The following is a 27,788-nucleotide window of genomic DNA, read 5'->3' as shown; positions in this document are numbered from 1 at the left end:
ATTGATGGTCACCCCGGGGTGGGGGGGTGCGTATTAAACGGAGTCATGTCTCTAGTATCTGCACAGCGCCCTGCACAGACTGTTTAACAAAGGGCAGCTGTTATTGGAAGATGACTATTTGATAGATCCGAGAAAGAGTTCCTGCTTGCAAAGGATGAAGTAGCATCAGGAAGAATCAGCTTTGTGTCTTGAAGAAGAGCTGGTATCTTGATTCTGGGTTTATTTTTGTTACAAAGTCAGAAAAGGGAAAATGAACCTCTGCCACTACTACGGAGGAATCCACCAAAATGCAAAGGGGGTAAACCTCTTCGAAAGGGGTTAAATTCGCCTAAGCGGAGAGGAAAATGCTGGCCAAGCTCGCACTCGCAGCCGACTGTCAACATTGGGGTGTCTCCAAGTATTTGGAAATGCACATTTTTTGAGGCCTGCTCTGCGACAGGGGTTTTACAACCACAAGTCCAGAATTTTTATCTCCCGCTTCAGAGGGGAGGTAATCTTCCCAAGGTCAGACGTTAAGTGGCCCGATATGGCAGGTCCCCAGACCCATGCTCATAACCACTGCACCTTACTGCCTTCAGCTGTCCCGCCCGGCGCGGCTCGGGTGAGGGGTAGGCGCCCGAAAGGCTACGGGGTCTCCGGTCTCGGAAGGAGACAGCTGGGCCAAGAATGGTCGCAGGCCCCCCGGGGGTGGCGGGGTCCAGGGTCCTGGCCTACCCGGTCCCGTCCGGGAGACCCGGGGCGCGACCCGCTGCGGCGCCCCCTTCCCGCCACCAGGGGGCGCCGAGGAGACCGCGGGCGGGAGGCCGCGGGGCGCGAACCCGCCACGGCTCCCTCCCGGAGTCTGGACCAAGGCCGCCGCTCGCCCACGCGTCCGCCGCGAGGCTCCTGGACGCTGCCGAGGCGGGATCTGAGCCCCGGACGCCCGGCGAGAGGCTCGTCCCGCAGCGCCACCGCCCCCGTTCGCGCCTGCCCGGAAGCGCTGGCGCCGAGGGGGCGGGGCCGGGAAGCGCTTCCGGGGGCGGGGGGCGCGGGCTGGGGCGGCAGCCGGAGCGGCGGGGACGGGCCTGGCGCCGGCGGCGGCGGAGGGGGCGCCGCGGGCGGGCGATGTGAGCGCGGCGCTCTCGGCAGGTGAGGCGCGCCGGCCGGGGGCGGCGGGCGGCGGGCGAGGAGCCGGCAGAGCGGGCGGGGCGGGGGACAGCCCTCGACCGCTGTCCGGCTCCCTCTGGGCGCGGCGGGGCGGGCGCCTCCGCGCCTGGTCAGTCCGGCGGGCCGACGGGTGGGCGGGCGGCTCAGGCTGGAGCCGAGGCCGGGCGGGGTCGGGAGGCCCGGGCACCTGCTCTGGCCAGGCGCTCGCCCCGGAGGGGCCAACAGTGCTCGGCCCCGGCGTCCGGGCGCCGCCGGCGGGGCCGAGGGTCGCGCTCGGCCAGCTGCCCCGGGCTCCCCAGCCTCCGCCTCGGGCGTCTCGGGCTGCCATGCTTCCGGGCCCCTCACCCCCAGGGGCGCACCCCTTTTGTACGGGAGGGCCGGATGCTTGAGTGCCCTGGAGAGCCTGGCGGGGCCGCGGGGTCGGCCCTACTGGTGGCTGCAACAGACCCCCTGCCCCACGCCGCCGCCTTTCTCCAGGTAAACAGGCGGTAGCGCGTCCTGCCTGGCCCTGGACGTCTCCATGGTCACTCTCGCCCTCAGTCGGTCCTGCCATTACGAAGGGCCGAGCTGGGGTTAGCCTCGGGGTGTGAACACTGCCTTTCTAGGCGGGGCGGCTGTGCTTTAGGGCGGCAGTAGTCGGGGAGTTGTCTTGAAGCTTTCAGCAAGCCTCTTCCACGATGGGCCTCAGTTTCCCTATCTGATCAGTGAGGGTTTTAGATTCGCTCTCTAAAGACCCTGTGGGTCTGCCAGTCTGTATGTCTCTGAAATTGGAAGGGCTGTCCCTGGTTCAAGATCTTGGGCAGTTTCACTGAAGACTTTTTACAAATGTGGACTTTTTAGCCACTTAATAGACTTGGTTTCAGACAGGCTTTAAAATGATTCCCAGAAGAGTTTCTAAACCTTACCTTAATCATAATTCATCCCTTGCTTTTGTCCCTAGTAGTAGTCAGTCCCATCCCGCGGAGTTTTTGCTTGCAGATTTTTTTGTTGTTTATATTTGCCCATTTTCTCTTTGTTCCTTAGTCCAGGCCCTTTTTGCTTCACATCTGGATTATTGCAACAGCTTCTTAGTTGGTCTGTGACTTCAGAAGTCCCCCGCCTCCCCCCTCCTTCCTTTATGCTAATGCCAAACTTAATATAGGAAGTAAAAAAAAGAGTTGAGTGCTTGCTTGATTATTAAATGTCAAGATGCTGTTCCATGTGGTGGGGTAAAGTATTGGAATACACACCGCCTCCAAGCAGCTTTACACTGGCTGCTGAGGCTTTACCTGTGAAAAGGTAATTGATTGATTAGACAGGGCTGTGTGCTATAGAATTAAGAAGGAGAGGTGGAGGTCATTGGAGGCTGAATGGTCAGGGGAGGCTTAGCGAGGAGGCAGGATTTGAGCTGGCTGTTAAAGGATGAGTAGGATTCAGATAGGAAAAGAGGAGTCAGGCCCAGTGATCCAGCGGAGTTGGTGAATAAACCAGCCACCTTGTAGAGAAGTGTTCATATAGGAAAGGGAATAGGAGGAAAGATTGGCTGCGGCTTGTTCCTAAAAGAACTTGAACACTAGGTCAAAGTTGAAGCTATTCTAAAGGCAGTGGTGAGCGGCAGGAGACTAAGGGTGGTTTGTCATAATTTGCAGAAGGGGAAAGGAGAGGCTTGGGGCCAAGAGATCAGCTAAGAGGCCATATTAAACTGCACTGAGTAGGGCACCGAGTAGTGTCGTCTCGTCTGCCCCGTTGTGTCCAACCGTTGCCCACCCTATCTTTTCAAGACTCTGCTTGGTTTGGCCCCTCCCTGCCTATCCGAACCTGTTTCTCCTTCTCCTGTCTGTCCTCTGCAGAAGAGCGTTTATGACTGCCTCAGGGCTTTGTTGTTCCCCCGTTGTTCCCCCTTCTGAAGTGCTGGCCTCCTTTCTATTCTCTGTGTAAATTCTCCATTTCACTTCCTTCAAGCCCCTGCTGAAGATACACTTCCTCCAAAGGGTGTTCCCTGGCTGCCCTACCCCCATGCCTTTGTGGCACTCACAATCTAAAGCTCGGGATTCAGCATTTGTTCCTTGGGTATTGAACTTGTTCTTGTCCCAACTGGAGTGGGAGTTTTTTTGAGGGCAGTGTGTTTTAACGTTTCTTGCGGAGCCCTGCTGGTGTCTAATAGCCGGACTGTTCTAGGAGATACTCAAATACTTCCTGATTCTTGTTGGTAAACAACTTTGAAAAAATTTTTTTGATTCTCCTCCTTTTCTAAAGGGGACTCTGTTATTAGTTGTCAGCTTTCTCTGTAATATGTCACTTAATGTCTAATGCTGCCATTCAAAGTGGATGTTTTCCACTTTCATTCTTAGAGTACACAGAGCGTAAAAGGAATCTTTGAAAGATTAGAAAGTTTACTTTTGATTATGGGAAAGAAGAAAGTCATGTAATTCTTCTGTTGGAGACTGTGGGGAAAGAACCTCCGCTTTGGAATCGGGCCTGGGTTTGAATCCCAGCAAGGCTCCTTATTACCTTTGTAAACTTGGGCAGTTTGTATAATGTCTCTGAGCCTGTCTTCTCATCTATAGTGTGGGGATAATAAAACCATCTCATAGGATTGATCTGAGTTTTAAAATGAAAAATATATAGATGAAGGAGGTAGCGGACTTTGCAGCTCCTGTTAACTGCTCAACACATTTTCGTCCTCATCGGGTGTAAATTTATCAAGGTGGAGAAGTGAGTTGCTGATTTCTGCATGTCTCTGGATCCTTTCAGTTGAAGCACTTGTTGAAAATGTCAGTATCCTGAATCTAGAATCTAGAATGGGAAATTCATTTTCATGTTACTGTAGTTGAAATTCTGCTTCATGTTTTTCAGATCTCTTAATTGTGTCCATTTAATGTTTTATAGCTGACTGCTGAATTTAGCTTAGTGAAGGTCATCAACTGAATGCAGTTTAATATCTAATGGTTATTTTCTGGTTGATATTGATGGCATGGAAAACCTCACGGAAGAAAGCGATTCAAGGTGAGCTTTTCTAATCCTTCTGTCCTAAGAGGTGGGACTTGTGTTTCCCAGGACCATTGTTTCTGGAAATGCCAGCCGTCAGCAGGTGAAATGCCACTTCTTGACAGTTTTTGAGTTTGGCTTAATGCTTACTCATTCCTTTACCTGAAACGTACCTTTCTCCGAGGGGATGAATTCCTGAAGCATCTACTTGCCCACTTCATAGACAGAGGTCAGGAGAGGTTTTTGGACAGAATGGACATCATGCCAAGAAATGGCTGCCAACTACTCAAAGTACAACACAGTGTAAACCCTTCCTTATCATTGTGTTGATGTAATGATACATCCTTGAATGAGAGTTTTCTTTTCACTCAAAGTTGATCACCAAGAGTCCAGCACCAGTAAAAAAACTGCATCTCACCAGCGTGCTTATCAGAGATAAGAATTCCCATTTGGGGTACTGACAAATCCAGGTTCACCTCCTGGCTCTGACAGTCAGTAGTAACCTTGAGAAAGGTTCTTCGTGTCTCACCTGAGTTTGCCTCCTCATCTGCAGAATGGGGATAGTTGCACGGTCTGTGTCAGTGTTGTCATGAAGGTTCGGTGAATAGGTAAAGAGCTTATTTAGCGTATGGTACACAGTAGGGGTATAACTGTTAGTCCCTTACGTGGCAGGTGAGGTTAAAGAGGCCATCCCTTCCCCACCAGGACAGCTCAGGAGAAGCTTCTGATGTTCTGCATTGACTGAAAGACAAACCCCACTGTCAAACCAAATCGTACTCTCAGAATTAGTGTAACTGAGCAGACTTGGAGAATGTTAACGCCTTGGTAGGAAATCTTAACAGTTTGGATAAAAATGTTCTTTCAGGCTCACATGAATTAATGCAGTAAGAACTCTAGACTTGTTTTCTTTTAAATTAGGATGAGTGCTTCATGAATATCCATCACGGAATGCCATTTTATTTATTTTTTTCGTGCATTGGGTTTCAGCAGCACCAGAATGTTTTATGCAGCCCTGGTGTTATTCGGCTGCTGCTTTCTAAAGGATTAGATTGTAATTCATGACAGCTCAAGTTTAGTTTTGATCTAGACCCAGGCAGAAATACCTAGAAAAGTTATTTTTATATAGTTGTTACTGCTGTTACCATGCCTGCTGTCCCTCGTGCTTCCATCTGTGGTCTTTTTCATGACTTTTTGTATGGAATGGAAATGAGAGATCTTAGGTCTTCAGTGCCTGAGAGAGGAAGCCGAGAGTGAGTTGTGGCTCTGGTGTCCACAAGTGACTGAATTGGGTGGGTGCAGACCTGGGTTTTGGAATCGTGAGCATCTTGATTGGGAATAATGGGTACCTCCTGGTGCCCCAAACAACTCCCTGATTTTGTAACCTTGCTTTCTTTTCATAGAAGTGTCACTGGGTATTTTTAAAAGAAGCGGTGCAAATTAGAGTGTTTCTGGGCTGGATGGGAATGAGCCACCTTGCTCGATTTTGCCCTCTGGAAGGGGTGGTCTTGGGTCTTCAGCAGGAGGAATTGAGAGCTGAGGGTATAGTGATGGTGGCATCTGGGGATTTTGAGCCACCAGCTTGGTTCAGGTTGAGTCAGGTGACATGTGCTGAGAGCCCCTCTCTCTCTGCCAGGCAGGGTGCTGGGCTCTGGGCGCGTGGTCCCTGCCCTCAGCTCACGGCCAAGGGTTGTGTGCCCAGCAGCACGTTGCCAGTTGCTTGGATTTTATGCTTGTGCTTTTGTTCCACTTGTCATTACGAGGAAACACTTCCAGGGCTTTCCCCAAGAACGTTGTAGAGGGGATTGCAAGGCCCATGTGGGTGGTTGCCCAGATGGCATTTCAGTGTCCCCTCTCTCATCTTCAGGCTCTCTGCAGAACGGGTTAGCAGCGCGGGAAGATATCACTAGTCTACGTCCTCGTTTTCATTGTTAAGTTTCCTTACAGCTTTAAAAGAAGGCCCAGTGCAGAAATTTATTAATGAAATGTGTTGAGGAGAGGGCTAAGTGCGGGTGTTCTTGTGATGTTCGAGTAACTCTCTTAGGAGCAAACAGCAAAACTTTTCTGCTCTTAGCTAAACTTTTTACTGTTTCCTCTCTCGTCTTACCATGTCAGTCCTTAGTACAATTTTTGGTTACTCCCAAATCAGCCTCCCACCCACCCCTCGCCCCCTTCCCGCTGCCTGTCAGACAGCTCTACACCGATGCCCAGTGGGCAGTCCGGACTCCTCTTGTTGGTGTCTCCCAGAATGGACAGCGCCCTGCACTCTCAAGTCCTGTTGAGTCCTTCTTTGGACTCAAGTTCAAGTTGGCAGCTGCCAGAATTGAGCTTAGATTTTCTAATCTCGTATTTAAGGCCCTCCACGTCCCAATGGTCGTTTACCTCTTTGCCCTGTCACCCCTGGAACCTGGGCCCGAGCCTCTACTCCAGACCCACACGTTTCACTCCTTTATGCCCTGCTCCTGCCATCCCTTCTGTTTGAGCTGTTGTTTCTGTTCCATTTGAAAACAAAGCCCTGTTCACATATTACACCAGGGAGCTTTCCTTTGTTCTATTTTGATTTTTTAAAAAATCTTTTTGGTCAAAAGTAATCAGTCTTGTCATTAGTCCTCATAGTTTTTTGTTTCTGCCTCTATAATTGTCTGCTTGATACGCTAATTATCCGCTTGCTGCTTATCTTTCTCTAGATTCTTTGGTTTACAAAATTATATATTTTTAGGTAGAATCTTACACATGTCTTAAAAAAAACTTTTGGTGAGAATAATACAGCTATGTGATAAAAGATTCAAAGTATAAAATGAAGCCTGTTTCCTTTCCCTCTCCCCAGTCCTTAGTCCTCATTCCCAAAGTCACTGTCATCAATAGTTTCATGTGATTCTTTCTAGAGTGGATACAGCTGTTCTTTTAAGAAAAGTATATGAGGGGTGCGTGGGTGGCTCAAGTTGATTAAGAGACTTCCATTGGCTCAGGTCATGATCCTGGAATCCTAGGATCGAGTCCCACATCAGGCTCTCTGCTAAGCAGGGAGTCTGCTTCTCCCTCTGACCCTCCCCTTCTCATTCTTTCTCTCTCAAATAAATAAATAAAAATCTTTAAAAAAAAAAAAAAAGAAAAGAAAAGTACTTGAAAAGAATCCCACATATGCATACATAATTGTTCCTTATCCTGCAAGTTTGGGCCAAGTAATGGAATTCTTTGTATATTGAACCATACTGATCTGTCTATCCTTTTTAAGGGCTGTGTAGTGTCTCATTATTGATTTTTATTGTTGTCATTTTGAGCCAGTCTCCTCTTGATAGATTTTGAAGTTCTCCCTCTCTCTCTCTTTTTTTTTTGGGTACAACAAATAAAAATGCTTAGTGAGCATCCTTGTTACATAGATCCTAACATACTTTTTTAAGGACTGTATATTTGTGGGATCACTTCTTAGCGGTTAGTGGTGGACCAAATGGTGAATGCCTTCTGCATTTTGATGGAGCTGACCAGGCTATCCCTCAGGATTACTCTTGCCAATTCTTTTTATTTATTTATTTTTTTTAAAGATTTTATTTATTTATTTGACAGAGAGAGATCACAAGTAGGCAGAGAGGCAGGTAGAGAGAGAGAGAGGAGGAAGCAGGTTCCCTGCTGAGCAGAGAGCCAGATGTGGGACTCGATCCCAGGACCCCGAGATCGTAACCTGAGCCGAAGGCAGCAGCTTAACCCACTGAGCCACCCAGGCGCCCTTGCCAATTCTTTTTAAATGTGTACAGATGTGATGGGTCACAACAGGTATCTCATTTTCTCTTTCTCTAATTCACATGTGTAGTCATGAAGAAAACTAAACATCTTTTCATGTGTTTTTGGTTATTTGCCTTTTCTTTTTGTTAATTCCTTTGCACCTTCTTCCATAGGATTTTCTGTGTCATCCCGATCTCATTGATTTATGATATAAGTTAAAGAATTTGGAAAGTAGCCCATTGTCAAATACGCATGTATTTTTCCTCAATATGTCATTCACTTCTCGTGTTTTGCAGACGATGTTTCTTTGTCCTTTTTGTCAGATGTATTGGTCTTTGCCTATGTGGCTTCTGGGACAGGGATTTCTGTCATGCTCAGAAAGACTTTTATGTCATTATTATAAATAAATTCATCCATGCTTTTTTTCAGTTAATTTTTGATGATAATCAAGTCTTAAAAAATATTGTCATAAGAACATACCGGCATTAAATGGAAAGTAATAGGATTCTCTTTCCATTTCCTGGTGCTAAGAAATTGATAAACAGGCAACACCTTTGAAAACTCATGTTGCTTCCCTTAACCATGTTTTCTTTCCTTTGAAAGATTTCCTTTCTTTTCTTTCTTTCCTTTCCTTTCCTTTCCTTTCTTTTCTTTCCTTAACCATGTTTTCTTTCCTTTCCTACTGTTGTTATGTGGGAGGGAAGTCATTGCCCGTTCAATTTTTTGCTCAAACTCAGTGGGAGGAGCAGGGCGAAAGAACAGAGTATCCATACCTGATACACCTGTTTGCCCACATCAGGATCAGTCCTGTCTGCTAGACTGTGGCTTCGCCATCTTTGCAGAGTAGCTTTTTTATTCTAAAGCTCCTTCGGTAAAATGCATTTGTTCTTAGTGAACTTTGGAACCCACATTAGGGGTAAGATTCCCGAGCTGGATTTCAGAACAGGGTCTTGTCGTGACACACGGGCGTGGTGAGATGTTCAGCAGCTTTTTGGGTGGGGTCTTGCCGAGGTTGCAAGCAGCTTTACGAAACCCCCTTACCATGTGGTCTCGCATCGGATCTTAGTTTTCTTCCCAGAGCACGCATGCGTGTTTATCTTTCGGACCCCTGCCCCGACTTCAGGTCTGTGGGAGGAGCATCCCGGGCCGACCTGGACACAGGCCATCCAGTGTGGCTCTCCCCTGTGGCTTGTGCGCACAGTGCCTCGCTGTGGAAATGTCCTCTCTTCTCTGGGAGGTGGGCTTCACTCCCCAGCGTAGGTCTGTTTTCCTCCCAAACCTGGTCCTTCTCCACTCGTCATGGTCCTGACCTCCCCCTGGCCTGTGCTGGCCTTGCTGCTGTCCTCGGTGCTTGGTCAGCCCTGGATGGTCCTCATAGTCTGCTCTGGCTTTTTGAACACCAGTCTCAGCGCTGCTCAGAATTCTGTTGAACTTGGGCTGAACCTGTATCTTGGCAGAATCTACTCTGTGATTTCCACCTTTAAATACCAAAAAGACCAGTTACTTGAGCCTCAGTCCAGTGGTTTCTAATTAATTGAGGCGGTAGCATGAAGATAGCTGTTTATTTAAAGGAGGTAAGGGTGCCTGAGTGGCTCAGTGGGTTAAGTGTCTGCCTTTGGTTCTAGCCCCGCATGGGCTCCCTGGGGTCGAGCCCCGCATGGGCTCCTCCCTGTGCCTTGGGGAGTCTGCTTCTCCCTTTCCTTCTGCCTATGGCTCCCCCTGCTTTTGCATGAGCACACGCATTCTCTCTCTGTCAAATACATAAGTGAAATCTAAAAAAAATAAAGGTGGTAGGGGCGCCTGGGTGGCTCAGTGGGTTAAAGCCTCTACCTTCCGCATCGGGTTCTCTGCTCATTGGGGAGCCTACTCCCCCCCCCCCTCCGCCTACTTGTCATCTCTGTCTGTCAAATAAATAAAACCTGTAAAAATAAATAAATAAATAAAGGTGGTAAAATCACCTTTGTGTGATTTGTGCTGTAGTGAATTCCTAGAGCTGAAATTATTCGGTCACAGGGGACACACATTTGTAATCTGGATGGATATTAATAACCTAGCCCCCACTCACCCATCTTCATCCCCTTCCTCCTCACAACAGCAGTAGGAGCCCTTGGCAGCGCGAGGGGCTGTTTTACCATTTGTCCCTGTCCCTTTCCCTGGCTGCCACGCTAGGGCAGGAAGGTAACTGAGGGCAAGCTTTCTTCTCATCCTGCCTTTTTCTCAGCTCTTCTGACTTCTGCAGGGCCTGCTGTTCCCCGAGGACAACTTAGACAAGGCTCAGGAGTTACCGGTGTAGGAAGTCCGCATGGGCAGACTTTGCAACAGTCCTGGGAAAGTTAGCATCTGGGAGTGTCAGTTTCCTCATTTCTAAAATAGGGGTAAAAGTACCTCCCTTGGAGGGCAGGCACGAGGATTCAGGGAAATCATGCATATAAATCCTTTATGACACGCCTGGCTTCAATCAGGCATTCGGTCAGTGCTGGTTATCGATGATGCTGATGGGGGGCTTTCCCGAGCGCCGGAGAAGGCTGAGGGTGTGGGAGGTGGCAGTGGTCCCCTTTTACCATTGCTGAGGCTAGCGTGGGGGTGGGTGACTGGCCACAGGGAAGGGGATGGGGGGGACCAGTGTCAGGGCTGCCCACCTCAGAGGTGGTCCTTCCCAGAACCCGCTGAGACCAGGGTCAGCAGAGTGTCATCCGCTGACCTCGGCAGAGGCTGTGTGTGGGGTGAAAGCCGCCCCCAGCTTTGGAAGTATTCTCCCCTAAAGAACCGGGCAGAGGGGCACCTGGGTGGCTCAGTGGGTTCAGCCTCTGCCTTCAGCTCAGGTCATGATCCCAGGGTCCTGGGGTCAGGCTGTCTGCTCGGTAGGGAGCCTGCTTCCTCCACGCTCGCTCTCTCTGTGTGCTGCTCTGCCTACTTGTGATCTCTCCCTCCGTGTCAAAGAAATAAGTAAAATCTTAAAAAAAATAAAAATAAAAACTGGCAGAGCAGGAAGTATGTGTGTCCATGGGTTGAATGAGCAGAGAAGACTGAACAGGTTGGGCCGACAACCTGAACTTCCAACAGCTCCCTGCAGCTGAGTCCTTACCACGGGTGCTTTTTAAAGGCGTGTTTCACGTTCTTATCCAGAGTATAGTCTTTACGAACTAATGGCAAAGGTATTGTTAAAATAAGGTAAGTATTAATGAAAGAAAAAAGTCTTAATGGTATTGAAGAAAAAGTCCAGCTCATATGTGTTTGTTTTTTAAATTCGAAAATAATAGTAGAAATACCCAGGTGGAGGATGGTTTCTTGCTTAGTATAGTGTGACAGACCTGTGAGTAATCTTTCGAGCTAACGAATACTGATGCTGTTGTATTTAGTGAGAAGAATCATCAAATTCATTATTGTCTTCTGAAGCAGCAGCAAACCTAGTGTAGATGGAAAACTAATATTTAATTCACTTCTCTACATTATCAAAAATGATTTTCATTCCCTCATCTCTCTGAGTTGGGAGGAATCTGCATTAAGCCTGTATCAAACGGCAAGACTGGGAGCCTTCCTCTCCTCATCTCTGAATCCCCTTTGGTTTGTGCATGCAGAAGACTGAAACTGAATGACTGTTTCCTGTACATGTAGAAAAATCATCTAAATTCCCAGTCAGTATGCCGTTTAGTGATTGCAATTAAATGTCATATTTGCAGCATATAAGACAAAAGGCTAATTTCCCTAATTTGCAAAGAGCTCTGACAATTAAATAAAAAATGCAAGTATAGACAAAGGATATGAACAGACAGTTCGAAGACAAATTTAGACAAATTGCCATTAAACATGAGAAAAGATGATCAGCCTCACTTATAATTAAATAAAGGCATTTCAAAGCCATGAGATGCCATTCACACTGATGAGTCTGGCAAAAGTGAGAAGGGGTAATGCTCGTTATTGGTAGTCACGGGGGGAACAGGGACCTCATGTGCTGTTGGTGAGGGCAGCTGCTGCTGCCTTTGGAAACCATGATCCTAGTGAGATCTTCTGCTTGGAGGAAATACCGTGGCTGTTTACCTTTTTTTCCTGTTTAGAGTATCAGTTGGGGCCTGGTTAAGTACATTGTGACACAGCCTTCCACGGAGTACTCTGAAATGGGAAAAGATAATGAGGGAGAGGAGTTTGTGCTGCTGTGGGAAGATCTGAAGGTGTATTAAATACATTTTTTTAAAAAACGGGGGAGCTGGGTAGCTCAGTGGGTTGAGCCTCTGCCTTCGGCTTAGGTCATGATCTCGGGGCCCTGGGATCGCACATCAGGCTCTCTGCTCAGTAGGGAGCCTGCTTCCCCCTCTCTCTCTGCCTGCCTCTCTGTCTACTTGTGATTTCTCTCTGTCAAATAAATGAATAAAATCTTTTTAAAAAACCAAACAGGGTATAGAACAATTTAATGCTGTAACTTTAAGAATGCCAAAAGCCCTGACCAGCTCTTTGGGAAGGGGAACTGGGGAAGAGCTTTGCTGTTCACTTCTGTTTTCTGTACTAGGATTTGAAGTTTGTGTGCATGTATTTTATTTTAAAGGTAGATTTTATTTTAAAGATAAAACTAATGAAACATTGATCTAGGTTAGGTGTGGGCTGACACTCTGCACGGGGGAGGAATTAAGACCTACAAGAAACCAGTGAGGAGCCCATGTTGGGAAACCGCCGATCTGGAGGAGTCGGGAATCATATTTGGACTTGATTGTCTCTGAAGGGGTTCTGACTTGCTCTACCCCTGGACCACCACTAGGCCTGACACATCAGGTCGTTGGATGTGGAACTTGCGATTCATTATGCCTTTTGCTCCTTTCAGCTCGGTTCCCAGCCAAGGGCTGCAGTTTCCTGCAGATGCCCTGTGCGGCAGACTTCAGAAGCCTCCTCCTCTGGAGTGTTGCTTGTCAGCAGCTCTAGGCAGAGGGCTTTGAATCTCATTGTCAGGGCCAGAAGGAGGTGTTAATGTAAAGGAGAGGAGAGTGAAGCACTTCCTTTCTCATTTGCAGAAAACTGGAATCCCTCTCTTAGGTGTTAATCATGGTCTTTGGTTTTTCTCTCCAGTGATTTTCTTTCAAGTGTAGTTCTCTGCTTTTCTTCTGAGAAGATAAAAAGACACACGGAGGAGGAGGAGGAAGTCTCACCCTGGAAGCTAGTTTCGCTTGTGGACTATTTCAGAAATGCTTCATTGTTTGCTCTTTTCTGCTGGTTTTTGCCCAGGGCTTTGCATCTTTCAAAAGCCTATGCCCACCTTCCTTTTGGCCCTTACTTCCCAGAGTCAGTATTTACACAGCCTTGTATCATGCCAGGCAGTATCTGTGTTTCTGGAAGGCAGTCAGGTGTAGTTAGGACCACAACCTCCCGAGTCAGACTAAGTTCATCTTTTAACTCTGGGACCTTTGGCAGTGTCTGAACTGCTTTTCCTCAGTTTCCTCATCTACAAAGTACAATCATAGTATTTCCTTCACAGAGTTGATAAAATTAATATAAAATTAATTAAATTTAGCACAAGATAAGTGCTTATTATATGTCAGCTTTTATACACATTCAGTGCATGAATTTCCCTCATTTAATCATGACCGCAGTTTCATTGGGCAGTAGTTCTTCTGAGACGTTCTCTAGGTAGGAAATCAAAGTTAACTGACTTGTCCAAGACCATGTGGCTGTTTAAATATTCGTTGTTATTATTTTTATCAGAAAGTGGCAGAGCTAGAATTCATAGCCAAGTCTACCTTCAAAGCCATTTCTCTTTGCCCCCTAAAAAAAAATCTGTTATAGCTAATCTTGACTATGGGCCAAGCAGCCACTATGCTGAGTGTTTACTACTGTTTTTTTTTTTTTTTTTTAAGATTTGTTTATTTATTTACTTGAGAGAGAGAGAGAGATGGAGGGAGTGCGTACGTGCGTGTGTGCCCACAGGGGGAAAGGCAGAGGGAGAGAGTCCCAAGTAGAATCCCCGTTGAGCCTGAGGTGGGGCTGTGATCTCACAACCAGAAACCAAAACTTGGATGCTTAACTGACTGCATCCCCCAGGTGCCCCTTGTGCTTCCTACTTTTGCAGACTTGTATTCCTCATAACAAGCCACAAGGTAAGGACTCCTCTATGCCCATTTTCAAGATAAGAAAACTGAGACTTGGAAAGTATATGAAGTACCTCACACAAGTTTGACAGGTGGAAAGCAGGTATCATTTGAACCCAGATCTGACTCCAAATTCATGCCTCAGACAGTTTGATTATGATCTTTTCCTATCTTTTTTTTTTTTTTAAAGATTTTATTTATCAGGGGGGGGGGGAGAGCGAGCACAGGCAGACAGAATGGCAGGCAGAAGCAGAGGGAGAAGCAGGCTCCCTGCTGAGCAAGGAGCCCGATGTGGGACTCGATCCCAGGACGCTGGGATCATGACCTGAGCCGAAGGCAGCTGCTTAACCAACTGAGCATCCCGATCTTTTCCTATCTTTTAAAAACTGGCTAAGGGGGATACCTGGGTGGCTCAGCTGGTAAAGCAGAGCTCAGGTCATGATCTTAGGGTCCTGGGATCAAGTCTGTCGATGGGCTCCCCGCTCATTGAGGAATCTGCTTCTCCCTCTCCTTTTCATGCTGTCTCTCTCAAATAAATAAAATCTTTTTAAAAGGTAGAATAAAAACTGGGTGAGGTATCCTAAATTTCTTTTTAAATGTTACTGAATTTTAGTATGTTCAGATAGTTTAGAAATGTGTCTAAAAAGATTCATTGAAAGCTAATAGGGCTTCTAACTACCCTGTCCCCCTGTGCATAACCATGATGTGTATATGCTGACACAGCAGTGTGTGTGCGTGCGTGTGTGTGTGTGTGTGTATGTGTTCACGGTGCCTTGTACAAACAATACCTATACTGTTTGGCATCTCACGCTTTTCCTTTAGTGATACACCATGATGAGTTTTTCATGTCAGTATGAAAAGAGCTTCCTTGTTTGTTATTTCTGGTTGTATAGTAATCTCTTTTTCTTTTTTTTAAGATTTTATTTATTTACTTGACAGAGACACAAGGAGAGAGAGAACACAAGCAGGGGAGTAGCTGAGGGAGAGGGAGAAGCAGGCTTCCTGCGAAGCAAGGAGCCCAGTGTGGGGCATGAGCTGGGATTGTGACCTGAGCCAAAGGCAGACACTTAATGACGGAGACCCCCAGATCTTATATACATACGTATACAGCCCCTGGTTGTATAATAGTCTTAAATATGGATCTCCCATAAGTTATTAACCATGCTCCTCTTCATGGGCATATAGTCTGTTCCGAATCTTTTGTTGTTTTGTCCAGTGAAGTAATAAATTCATAGGGCTGAAGTTCCTCGGTTACGGGGAACGTGCATTTGTAAGTTCAATGGACAATCACTAAAATGCCCTCCAAAGTATTTGCTTATTTTACAATCCACCAGTAACGTCTGTCAGATTATCATCATCAGGGATTTTAAGATATTTTTTATTTGGTTTTTTTTTTGTCATGCCAACTAATAAGTGTGTTCACTGTTAGAAGTTTGGAAAATACAGGAAAGTGTGAAGAAGAAAATAAAAACGTTTTTAAACTTAGATTAATGTAACCATTCTGTGTATATCTCTCAGTATTATTTCTATGTATATTTAATATCTGTTTATACATACATAATTTTAGAAATATTCTACTTTTGTTGTTACTTGATTTTTTTAAAAATTTTATTTATTTATTTGAGAGAGAGAGAGCATGAGAGGAGAGAGGTCAGCAGGAGAAGCAGACTCCCTACTGATCAGGGAGCTCAATGTGGGACTTGATCCCGGGGCTCCAGAATCGTGACCTGAGCCAAAGGCAGTTGCTTAACCAACTGAGCCACCCAGGTGCCCACTTGATTTTTTTTTAACAGCTTTACTGAGGTGTAGCTTACATATCATAGAATTTGGTCATTTTAAATGTACAATGATTTTTAGTAAATTTATGATGTTAACCCACCTTTAGACCATTTCCATCACCCATAAAGATCCCTTGTGCTCATTTGCAGTTGATTTGTTGCCATGTTATTGAATATTCATTCAGCAAATATTAATTGAGTGTCTACTATGTGCCAGGTGGTAAGCTGCATGCTAGTTAATAAAACAGATGAAAATCCTTGCCTTCGGGGCCTTGGATTTTGTAGCGCTTACTTTGTATGCTTCCTTAACATCAGTTTAAAAATGACATAGTATTCAGTATATGTGTGTGCTATCCTTTAATAATTTCCAAGAAGGTGGACATTTTGATTGTTTTCATTGTTTTGCTATTGTAATTGGATATACCAATGGATAAATTCTTGTGTGCCTACATCTGGGATAGAGAGTGCTAAGTCAAGAGAAGTGCCCATCGCAAGGCTTTGTTACATTTGCCTACCAGGAGCATACAAGATAGCCACAGTCCCGATAGCACTACCAGGGGGGTTTAAATCTTGCCAACTGGAGAAAGAATTGTGTCTTGTGTTAAGTTTTATTTGTTTATTGATGTTGTTAAGCACTTTATCTGTGTTTCAAGACTATTTTAATTTCTTTTTTTTTTTGAAGCATCTGTTCATAGTCTTTACCCATTTTTCAATTGTTAAATTTGCTTTTATTTGTAAGAGTTTTCTACTTCTTCACCATATATGTCATATTTTTCATAATTTGTCTCTTGTCATTTGCTTTTGGTCAGAAGCCATTTTTTAGATGTATAGAAGTTCTTCTGTGGTTAAATCTCTGTTTTTTCTTGGTATCTTTTGTGCATAGTAAGACCTCTAGAAGTTCTTACGGGGGTATATGTGGTGAAGAAGACATCTAACTTTATTATTATATTTTCACATTATCCAAGAAGCATCTATTTCAAAAATTCTTCCTTTTTCACTGATTAGAAATGGCCCTGACTCTCACTTATTACCTTGACAGCCGCGTGAGACCTTTGTCCTTCCCCTTGCTCCTTCCCCTAACTGTACCACAATTCTCTAACGCCTCTTTCCTTCCTGCTAAGGCTCTCGTCTCTTTATGCGTGTCATTCCTTCTGTCTGTAGCACCTCCCCGCTCCCTTTACAAAAGATCTTCTAGCCCTTATCATAGTTTGTAACAAGAGAATTCAAGCTTTCCTGGACCCCTCGTGCCTGGCGTGGAGAAGACAGTACATAGAGTGAATGAGTTCTAGCGTGATCGTACATTTTGACATCTATATCTTCAGCTGGGTTTTTTGGTGGTGGTTTTGTTTTCCTGAAATGCCTTAGTATTTATTCTTCTAGATCTACGCTGTCCACAATGTGGTAGCCACTGGCCACATAGGGCTGTAGAACACTTAAAATGTGGTTATTCCAAATTGAGATGTGCTATAAGTGTAAAATACACATCAGATTTCAGAGAGTTAGTATGAAAAAAAGAATGTGAAAGGTCTCACTAATAATTTTCTAACATTGATTATATGTTGATGCTTTAACTGGGTTAAGTAAAAATGTATAGAATTTTAACAATTTTTATTGTTAATGGAACTGCTAGGAAACACCACAAGTGTTTGTGAAGTTACTAAGGAAGTACTTCATTGGGCTACATTATAGTCATAAATCAATCTTGGGTGAAAGTGTCTATATTGTGGACTCTTTTAGAAGCGTCATGTGTGTCTTCATATTTATGTTTTTGTCCTTATTGAAGTGTTTCAGTTTCTTCTTGCAGAGCCTATTTTTTGTTTATCCCCCAGGTAGTTCATAGTTTCTGTTACTGTTGATGGCTGTGACTTGTCATCTTACCTAACTGGTTTTTTATGTACAATAATTTTTGAAATGCTTCATTTGCTAGTTCCTGCTTCTAAACAGATTTGTTCCAGGGATTCCCTTGTGTTCTCTGTGTAAATAGACCTGTCTGCCTTGAATAGTAATTTTACCTCTTCTTTTCTAATGGCTCTGTGCCTTAATTTTTCTCTTGTCTGTGGCTTTGGCTGAAACTTCCAGAGCAGTGTTAAGTAAGAGAAGTGATGGGCAGACAACCTTGTATCCTCCCAGGGACTAATGGGAATGAAATGAAAGTGTTTACTAGAGCGTGTACCAGGGAACACTAATTCTTGGGCAGATATATGTATCTACCTTGAGAGAAGAGTTACACGCTTAAATGAGTGTGCAAATGGCTGAGTTAAATAGAATTCTTGTCTGGAGGACTTTTACGATGGGTTAATATGCTAATATATTGTTCAACCCCTAAGAGGTGGGTCTACACATGGGCTTGTGTGCTACTAAATACATTTTGGGAACCACAGATAGGATGTTTTCTTGCTAAGGTTAGTATTGCCATCAGCTTTGCAGTAGGTACTGTTTATTACATTAAGAAAATACCCTCTTCCTGTTTTTCCCCTTACTTTGAAAAGGCATTTAACTTTCTAAAATCCACGGCTAGCATAGTTTTGATTTGGCCATATGGTTTTTCTCCTTTGACTTACTGATGTGGCAGATTACATTTATACATTTCCCAACATGCATCCATCCTTACATTTGGTCACAATATATTATTATTTTAATAGGTTATGTTTCTAAGTATTTCCTTGAGGACTTTACAATCTGTTTACTAGGTAAAGTTGACAGTCGTCTCTCTTTATGCTGTTTGCCATCTTCTGGTATCAGATGTATGCCATATAAATTGAGATGCTTTAATTTTTTTTTTTTTTGAGATGCCTTAAATGTTTCAACATGCATCTAAAACAGTGTGAACGGCCTGAAGATCATTTATGCTTTGGCACTTCTGTTTCTTTTTATTTAATTCTGCCAATTTATGTTACTCTAAAAATATGTCTGTTCCGTACAGATTTCAAGTTGATTTCAACCATAAATCTAGGATAAATAAGAGCACAGTGTTCCTCCTTAACTAAAATGTTTTAATTCGGATTCTGACATAATAAAAAAATTCTGGTGTGATCTAGGCACGCTAACTGGTCTGTCCTTTCCTGCAGGTGTCAGATTTAAGTGCACATTGTTGTATCTTATAATTTTAAAAAATTTTCTCTGCAGTTATATGCTGTTCTGTATTCATTACTTTTTTTGCTTTCTTTGGGTTTAGTTGATTGTTTCTTTTCTGACCTCTTTGGTGAGTCCATTTATTTTTCTTCTTTGTTGTTTAATGATAAAAACTTTCAAGGTACTGACTTTTAAAATTTGTTGTTTCAAAATCCTCAACATTTCATTTTGAAAAATTTCAAATATACAAAAAAGGTGGATTTACAGAAAACACCTGTATATACCCACCATCTACACTCTATGCTTGTTAACACATTCCTGTGTTTGCTTTATCACCTCTCTATCCATCTCTATTTTTGGATGCATTCTCAAGTAAGTTGAAGACATAAGTAAACTTAAACTTGACTCCTAAAGCCCTCTTGCTGCAGATTTGATGTGAGTTTTCTTTTTTCTGAATAGTTTTATTCCTTTTTTATTTTCTTCTTGATTCAGTGCTTATTCAGAAAGTGCTTAAATTTCAATTGGTTGGATTTTAACCACTGAAATATAATTGTTAGATCTGATTGCATTGGTTTTGGTCGGAGAGCGCAGCTGGGCTGTATCCACTTTTGTGGTTGTGAGCGATTCGGTGTATTGGGTTCTTGGCAGGGGCAGCCAGCCTGTCCAAGGTATGCGTATGCTTTGAGCACTGGTGGGCCTTGATGTCCTTGTGATATGTCCATCGCTCTTGGTGCTTGCCCTGTCTAAAGCTCTTCACTGAAAGGGTCAGTTACCAACCCAAAAGGATAATAAGGTGCGCAGAACTGAAGGGGGGAAAAGTGCACATGAGGACCACTCAGATTCTAAACTTAAAAGCGTTTAGCTCTGTTCAGTGTATCCCCTGTGCTGTCTGCCTGGAAAACACCAATTGGAAACATACAAATAAGGCAGAATAGTTTTCAGATGAGTGTGCATTTTTTTTTTTTTTAACGAAGTATTCCAAATCCTCAGAAGTAGGTGAAACAGGGAAATATTTTCCTAAAAGGATACCAAATTCTCAATCATCTGCAAAGGCCCTACTGTCTAGAACATGTTATAATTTCGATGAAGATGAATGCTAGGCATTTGGGGCAGTAGGCTGATTGATCTTTGGGTTATCTGACTTTCGGTGAATTGACCAAGACGTGAGAGACTGAAAGTAAGTAAGAGGAAGAATGCCCAGGTCGACCCTCCGAGGCACAGTGGCCGCAGTGGTGGTGGTGATGGTGGTGGTGTGATTTTCGCAAGCTTGTGTTGATGCCGCTTGTGCTTAGTGAGGAGTCACTGGTGAATTATGAAACTCTCTCTTTCTGCAGATTACGCTTCATGTCAGTAGAAATGGACAGCAGCAGTTTTATTCAGTTTGATGTGCCCGAGTACAGCAGCACTGTTCTGAGCCAGCTAAACGAACTCCGCCTGCAAGGGAAACTATGTGACATCATTGTCCACATTCAGGGTCAGCCATTCCGAGCCCACAAAGCAGTCCTAGCTGCCAGCTCCCCCTATTTCCGGGACCATTCAGCATTAAGTACCATGAGTGGCTTGTCAATATCCGTGATTAAAAATCCCAATGTGTTTGAACAGTTGCTTTCATTTTGTTACACTGGAAGAATGTCCTTGCAGCTGAAGGATGTTGTCAGCTTTCTGACGGCAGCCAGCTTTCTTCAGATGCAGTGTGTCATTGACAAGTGCACGCAGATCCTGGAGAGCATCCATTCAAAGATCAGCGTTGGAGATGTCGACTCCGTGACTGTCGGCACCGAGGAGACAACAGAGAGTCGGAATGGAGTTAAGGATAGTAGCTTCTTTGCCAATCCCGTCGAGATCTCCCCTCCGTATTGCTCTCAGGTTCGGCAGCCCACCACGAGCAGCGATCTTCGGATGGAGACGACGCCCAACAAAGCTTTGCGCAGCCGCTTACAGGAGGAAGGGCACTCAGACCGAGGGAGCAGTGGGAGCGTTTCCGAGTACGAGATCCAGATAGAGGGGGACCATGAGCAGGGGGACCTGCTGGTGAGGGAGAGCCAGATCACTGAGGTGAAGGTGAAGATGGAGAAGTCCGACCGGCCCAGCTGTTCCGACAGCTCCTCCCTGGGGGACGACGGGTACCACACGGAGATGGTGGACGGGGAGCAGGTTGTGGCCGTGAACGTGGGGTCCTATGGCTCTGTGCTCCAGCACGCCTATTCCTATTCCCAAGCCGCCTCGCAGCCCCCCAGCGTCTCCGAAGCTTTTGGAAGTTTGAGTAATTCCAGCCCGTCCAGATCCATGCTGAGCTGTTTTCGAGGAGGGCGTGCTCGCCAAAAGCGAGCTTTGTCCGTCCACCTGCACAGCGATCTGCAGGGCTTGGTGCAGGGTTCTGATAGCGAAGCAATGATGAATAACCCCGGGTATGAGAGCAGCCCCCGGGAGAGGAGTGCAAGAGGGCACTGGTACCCGTACAATGAGAGGCTGATCTGTATTTACTGCGGGAAGTCCTTCAACCAGAAAGGAAGCCTGGACAGGCACATGCGGCTCCACATGGGAATCACCCCCTTTGTGTGCAAGTTCTGCGGGAAGAAGTACACACGCAAGGACCAACTGGAGTACCACATCCGGGGCCACACCGACGACAAACCATTCCGCTGTGAGATCTGCGGCAAGTGCTTTCCATTCCAAGGTACCCTCAACCAGCACCTGCGGAAAAACCACCCCGGCGTCGCCGAAGTCAGGAGTCGCATTGAGTCCCCCGAGAGAACAGATGTGTATGTGGAACAGAAACTAGAAAATGACGCATCGGCCTCCGAGATGGCCCTAGATTCCCGGATGGAAATTCACACAGTGTCTGATGCTCCTGATTAAGATGGTAACGAAGTGTGCCCAAACAAAGCACATTAATCAATGCATATTTGTGATTTGCTTTGTTGTAATCTTTGGTTTTCCCAACCATCTGGAAATCTCTCGGTCTCTTGGCAGTTTTTCTAAGGTTTCTGGAAGGAACACTTCATTGTGTTTATCCTTTCCCCCGCCCTCCCTCTCCCAAGGAGCTCAAAGCATGAAGGGCAGCGTATCCAGGGAAAACACAGGCTGACAGTATTCCTCTTTGGCTGAACTCTTAATCCAAAATCTGCCAGTGATTTAGCTATGCCAACTGGTTGACCCTACATTCTCTGCCAAGAGGCATGCTCTCTCGTTGTGTGCACTGGCACCGGTGCATTTCCACGGGGAGAGACCAGGATGCCGTCAGCTGATACAAATGGGTAACCTTTTCTAATTTAAAATTACTTTTAGGGGGTAGTTAGACAATTTATATATATATATATAATAAAGCTATTATTATATATATAGTATATATACATTCTCAAATTTGATTTTATTCTGGTTGAGGTGAATGTAAGAGGAATATATAATTTAATACAATGTGAACAGGGCTTTTGACCCTGTCTCGTTCCCTACCCAATGTTAGGGTTTTGCCCCTTTATTTCCCTTACAAAAAGAATGTTAATAGGTTTTCATATATATTAATCATCATGTCCAAAAGCAAGCAAAGCAAATCACAGTGTTCATAGCTCTGCTTCATAACAAGTACATAAACCAAATGCCATAAAATGTATTCAACTCTAGTTGGAAACCGTTTTGGAATTTTTGTTCGTTGTCCAGTAGGTAAGCTGGATGACCCCGTGGTGCTGACCTTTTTACATATTGTAGTGTTATATTAGCCAACCCCAAAGGAGCAGTGGTTTTCAATGTTTTTACTGGCCTACGAATCTACCTTCATTCCGTACTGTAGAAACATACATACCAGGTAACTAAATCGAATCACTCTACCATGAGTTACTACTCGCACTAAAGGAAAGGGATTTGTAGTTCTGTCTACAAAATTCTCCAAGCAGTGTTGTGGGTTGTTTCCTTCTTTCCTTTTTTTTTTTTTTCCTCTTTCTCTCTCTTTTTTCAAACAGCTAGTTCAGGTGCACAGCAACTTTTTCTACATGCAGTTCCCAGGGAAACTGCAGAACTTGGAATTTGTACTTTTTGTAAAGATATACTCTATGGGAATTGCAAGCAATATATCTATCTTAGTATCGTGTGTGCTAACGAGAGCCTCAGTGGCTCCCCCACTCTCAGTGTTTCCTGCTTAAAGAAACCAACAGTCAAAAAGCCCTCTAAGATACTCTGTGTGTCACCAAATCTGTGTGTGTCACCATTTTTTTGGTCACGTGGTGCTATTTTATGTTCTGTATCTTTTAGGTCAGTATAGTTGTAGAAAATGTGAAATCTAATGGTAATAGTGAATTATAGGTTTTGTTTTGTTTTTTGGTTTTTTTTTCTCTCTCGAGTTTATAGCTTGAAAAGAGACCTCAAAAGCATGTGCTGGCAAACACATTACTGTATGAAAACATACCTGAGTCCTATTTGAATACTTGTTTTCTTGAAGCTTTAGGAAGTATCTTGGGTTCTATATTTTGTTTACCCGTGTGCTTGTAGTGAACAAAACGGGCTTTACCAGATGGCTTCGGTACTGTGTACTCCGACAGAGGAATTCCGTCGGCAGGTGGATGGGGCGTTTGGGCCGCGGGCTGCCCGTGGGGTGTCGGCGCCCCAGACTCTGCTGGAGGACCTTGGCTCTGAGACTCGCAGCCAGTGTGTCTCCACAGGAGAACAGCACAAACCACCTAAAAGAAACACAGACATGAAAAAAGACCAACCTCAGAGTCTAGGAGTTAAAAGGAATACAAAAATAGACGTTTGCTGGTTTTCCATGCTTTTTTGGCTCTTACAATACCAAGAAGGGGTGGGGGGTGGTGCTGGGAGGGCCACGGGGTGTTTGGGGGAGGTTTTCATTTTGTTTGACGTTCTATTATTTTGAGACAAGAAAATCGTTGAGGCCCTTGTGTGTGACAACCCCCGGGGGGTGGTAGCCGTGCGGTAGCATCTCTGTAGCACACGGGAGCCGTGTGTTCGCGTGTGAACTGCTGCACTCCACATCAGTGTTACTACGGACAGATTACACTCTAATCCTGCTGCTCCCGACGAGCAGCTCTTGCTAAATCGGGTATATAGTGTATGCCTTTTCCTGTCAAACTGCCTAAGTAAGGGGTGCGTTCTCTCCCTGAAGCACTTGCTCAACTCCTGTCAAAGCCGCGTGCCTCAAGGGGAGGCTGGACCCCAAGTGTTTACCCACTTAAATATGTTCTGGGGTTTCAGGTAAATGTCTGTGATTTTTTTTTCCCCTTACCTGAGTAAGTTTGCTTTTGATTTTTCTTTTTTAAGAATTAAATGCAAAAAATTTGTGTGGTGATACAAATTAAGTTCGTGACAAGAAATGCCCAAATCAAGGACGTGAGAGGTCAGGCTCAGGGAAGGAACCTCCTTTTCACTCAGGCTTGGGGCCTTCTGAGAGGTCTCCAGAGCATTCCGTGATAGATGAGACAAGTCAGGAGGGGAGAGCACTTGGGGCAGGTACCTCGAATAGCCTGGTTCTTGTCACTGTGTCCGTCTTAACCTTTGTTTAAATGGAGTTCTTTGTATTTGTCAATTTGTTTAACTGGTTTGAGTTTACCAAAGAGTGACTTATCCAAAATTGTCTTTGACAAAACTATACATTGCTTTGATTGTACAGTTCAGGTTCAAACATTGTAATGGGACTGTTGAGGGGCAGAAAAATTGATTGAGTTTCTCTCTAATAACCATGAGTCCACATTTTGCAAGTTCCACTTGCCTCCCATTCATGTTGCTAACACTTTACCCTTTCCACTGCTAGCAGTGTTAAGAATGAATTCTCAAGCCATAACCCAGTACTGTAAGGTTCCACAGGGCTTCGAGGAGGCAGCGCGTAGGCCAGCGCAGAGCTGGGCAGCCTCTCTGGGCAAGCACGCCGTCGTGCTCCTCAGTGTGCGTGGCGGGTGAGAGGTTAACTCCATTCAGATCGGGCAGCAGTAATGAATTGTGCCTTGTCACATGAGGATTGTGCCAGGAGGATGACCATGGCCACAGAACAGAAACATTCTCTCCCCGAAGGTCCCTTCACGTCTCCGCAGACGAAGTTCGCTGTGTAACTCCTTAGAGCAACTCTTTTTGGAAAGCAGAGTCCCTATTTCTGTACAGTTTGAGGTTAGATGTTTCATTTATAACAAGTGCAAAAGTCAACTAAGATAGAAGTGATATGTGAAGAAATCCTTTACAGCAAAACATATCCTGAGTTCATATAAGGTCTGTTCATAATTGAGTCTCTTCTTGAGCCACCTTGTCCAGTACGTAGACAATGTGAAGACAGTGACGGGGTCCTTTCCTCTGGGTGTTCCACCTGTTACTACAAACTGTGAAAACAAAGAATTTTATACTTTTACTAACGTTTGTGGTTTTAAACAGTTCTTTTCATTCTAATCGGTTCTCTCCCCTCTAATTTCTACTAAAGCTGTAAATACATTTAGAAATTATATTTGTAAATACAGCATATGAAGACAAGTTAATTTTTTTGGTCAGTGGAAAGCCTCCCAGTTGGCTCTGCCTTGGCAGTTTTGTTTTTTTGTTTGTGTGTGTGTGTGTGTGTGTGTGTGTGCGCGCGCGCGCGCGTGCCTGCCCATGCGTGCGTAGGTGTGTGTGCGCGTGCCTGGTGTTTAACAACAGAAAGGATACTGTCGGTTCACTGTTAAGCAGAATATACTGTAGAACTAAATTGATGATTTTCCAGCTTCCAGAGCATGAGTAGATGTCTTTTCTCATGATAGCAGTTATAACCAAGTCTTTGTTTTTCCCTTAGCCCAGACCATAGGCCTGCATATCTTTGTGTGTGGTTTTGTTTTTACTTTTGTTTTTCCAGCCTAGACTCTAGGAAGAACTTGCAGGAACACAAAACAAGGGCTGGGGGGGGGGGAGGTGGGGGGAGGGTGGGAATCCTCCACGTGAATGAGCTTTACTTTAAAGAAATCAATGTATTTTATTTTAACAACTTTTTCTATTAGTTACTGTGATTTTTGTTGTTGTCCTTGTTATTGTTAAATTCTGTAATGGTTTCCTGTGAAGCCTCCACTGAAAGGGACTCAAATATGCAACACCTAAACTATTTTCCAAGGGCACATGCCCCTTGAATGGTGCTTCTAGACTGGTCAGGGTTATTTATTAAATTTTATATATGAAAGTATTGGGGAATTATGTAAATTCTTTATATGAAACTATCTAGTTCATAAATCATAGATTTCATATTACTCAGTGCAACTGAACTGAACGTTCAGGAGAGTCATTCACATTGTTCCAAATTTGTAATGGTTGTCACACGCCACATATGTCTTCTTCAGTAAGTGCCAGAGTGTCTCCACTGTTTCTGCCCGGTGCTCGACCTCTCGGCCCGGAAGAGGGCCTTGTTTTCCCCGGTTCCCCTCTGGGCCTGGCACACACAGGGCTCCCGTAGTTCTTGGTCAATCCCGGAGTGAGCCCTGCTGCAGACGCAGTAACCAGACCTCTTGCTGCCCCTCAGTGACAAGTATGCTGTGAATTCAACCTTTGGACTTGCTGCCCAAGCCTTTGGTTGCTGCCCTGACTATAGTAAGAGGTAAACGTACCTGGTTTCTTTGAGAATGACCATTTTCCTAATGTGAAAACCATCTCTCTCACCACTTTTATTAGTAGGGCTAACACTTTTTTCCGTTATAAATGGTTGAGCAATTTGAATGACTTAACACAATGTCATTATCTTGCAATATAAACTGGTAACCTCACAAGCCCACACTTCATCACCATATGAAGTAAATGAAGCTAGCTAAGCGGATGCTGTATCTACTAGTAACTTGCCATTAAGGATTATTTTATAGCATGAATTTAAGACTATTTATTCAAATGATATTTTACTCTTGTATTCATTTTGTTTTAGATTTGTGACATGAATATTTCAGTGCTGCTTAATTTTGTTCTGAATTCTTGTTTCTTGCTTGTAAATGGCTTTTTTATGGTATAAAGTCAATGGAAATTGCTGTTTGTAAATAAAAATGCTGCTAGAGCAAATGTGCGGTGGCCTCCCTCTGTGTCTGCCCCTCAGGGCTTCCTTGAGCCCCACGGGCTCTGCAGACGTCCGCCATGTCATCATTTCTGTAACCGCTGTTCTGAGAGGTGAGGATTTCATAAGAAGCTCTTGGGCCACCGTGGTGCTGGGAAGACGAGAAAGAAGCAGGTGTTTTTCTGTATACCTCCCTCTTGTGTGGTGAAGAACGATTGTCAGGGGCCCCCGTGTGCGCCCTAGAAAGAATCGTCGGTGACCCCCGTCCCCACTCGCCTGTAGAAGCTCCCCCTCGGCTCCCTTGAGCTTGCCCCGTTCGCTCCCGCGGCGGAGCAGGGAGCTGCACACGTTGTTTCCGCTGCCTCGGCCCGGCTTCGGGTCCCTTTTGAGGGCAGCCATCCAGCGGCGTGTCTGCTGCCCTTCCAGCTGGCTTTTGTGCGTTGACGAGTAAGATGGTTCAGCGCATGCTTCTCCCTCCAGCCTGTAGGCTTCGTGAGCGCAGGGACCCAGGACTGTCTCCGTGGCCCACATAGCCTTAGCACAGGACCTGGCACCGCACCGGCGGGGATTGAACGAAAGAGCAAATGCATGTATTCTGGGCGGTTCGAGCAGGGCAGTGTGGCTGGGAAACATGAATTCAACTTGGCTCCTAGCTCCTTACCGTGAAACAGGGTCTCCCCTCAGCAGAGCTCCTCTTCAGTCCGCTGGGCAGTGAGATGCCTCCCACCCCTGTGTAAAAGCTCCATGTAGGGACCAGCTTCAGGGTCTAGCTGGGGGTGGTTGGGATGCCTGAGCCACTCAAGGGCGCATTGGGGAACATACATCAACTTCAAGTCTGGAGGTCTGGCTTCTAGCCATGCCTGTGCCTGACCGTGACCTTAAGCACGTCCCTCTTTTTAGTCCCAGCTTATCTATAAAATGATGGAGTTGGACTCCGAAGGCCCAGATAATTTGTGAGGCAATGGCTTCTTATAGGCTTTCGCCTTAAGGCTGGAAAGGTCAAGAGTCAGGACTGTGCCTGTCCAGCAGGGGTAGAGGAACATCCCGAGG

The 27,788-nt window shown here is 45.2% G+C and overlaps 1 protein-coding gene across 1 annotated transcript; it reads left to right on the top strand.

Moving 5' to 3' along the window:
• Nucleotides 1-1,036: 1,036 nt before the first annotated feature.
• Nucleotides 1,037-26,746, top strand: ZBTB34 (zinc finger and BTB domain containing 34). Its single transcript, XM_059142182.1, has 2 exons — nt 1,037-1,128; nt 20,086-26,746. The coding sequence occupies exon 2, from the start codon at nt 20,096-20,098 to the stop codon at nt 21,608-21,610; it is 1,515 nt and encodes a 504-aa protein (XP_058998165.1). The 5' UTR covers nt 1,037-1,128; nt 20,086-20,095; the 3' UTR covers nt 21,611-26,746.
• Nucleotides 26,747-27,788: the final 1,042 nt, after the last annotated feature.

The sequence above is a fragment of the Mustela lutreola genome, chromosome 12 (assembly GCF_030435805.1).
Source record: "Mustela lutreola isolate mMusLut2 chromosome 12, mMusLut2.pri, whole genome shotgun sequence".
Classification (NCBI taxonomy): Eukaryota; Metazoa; Chordata; class Mammalia; order Carnivora; family Mustelidae; genus Mustela; species Mustela lutreola.
This window is presented reverse-complemented; position numbering and strand designations above follow the sequence as displayed.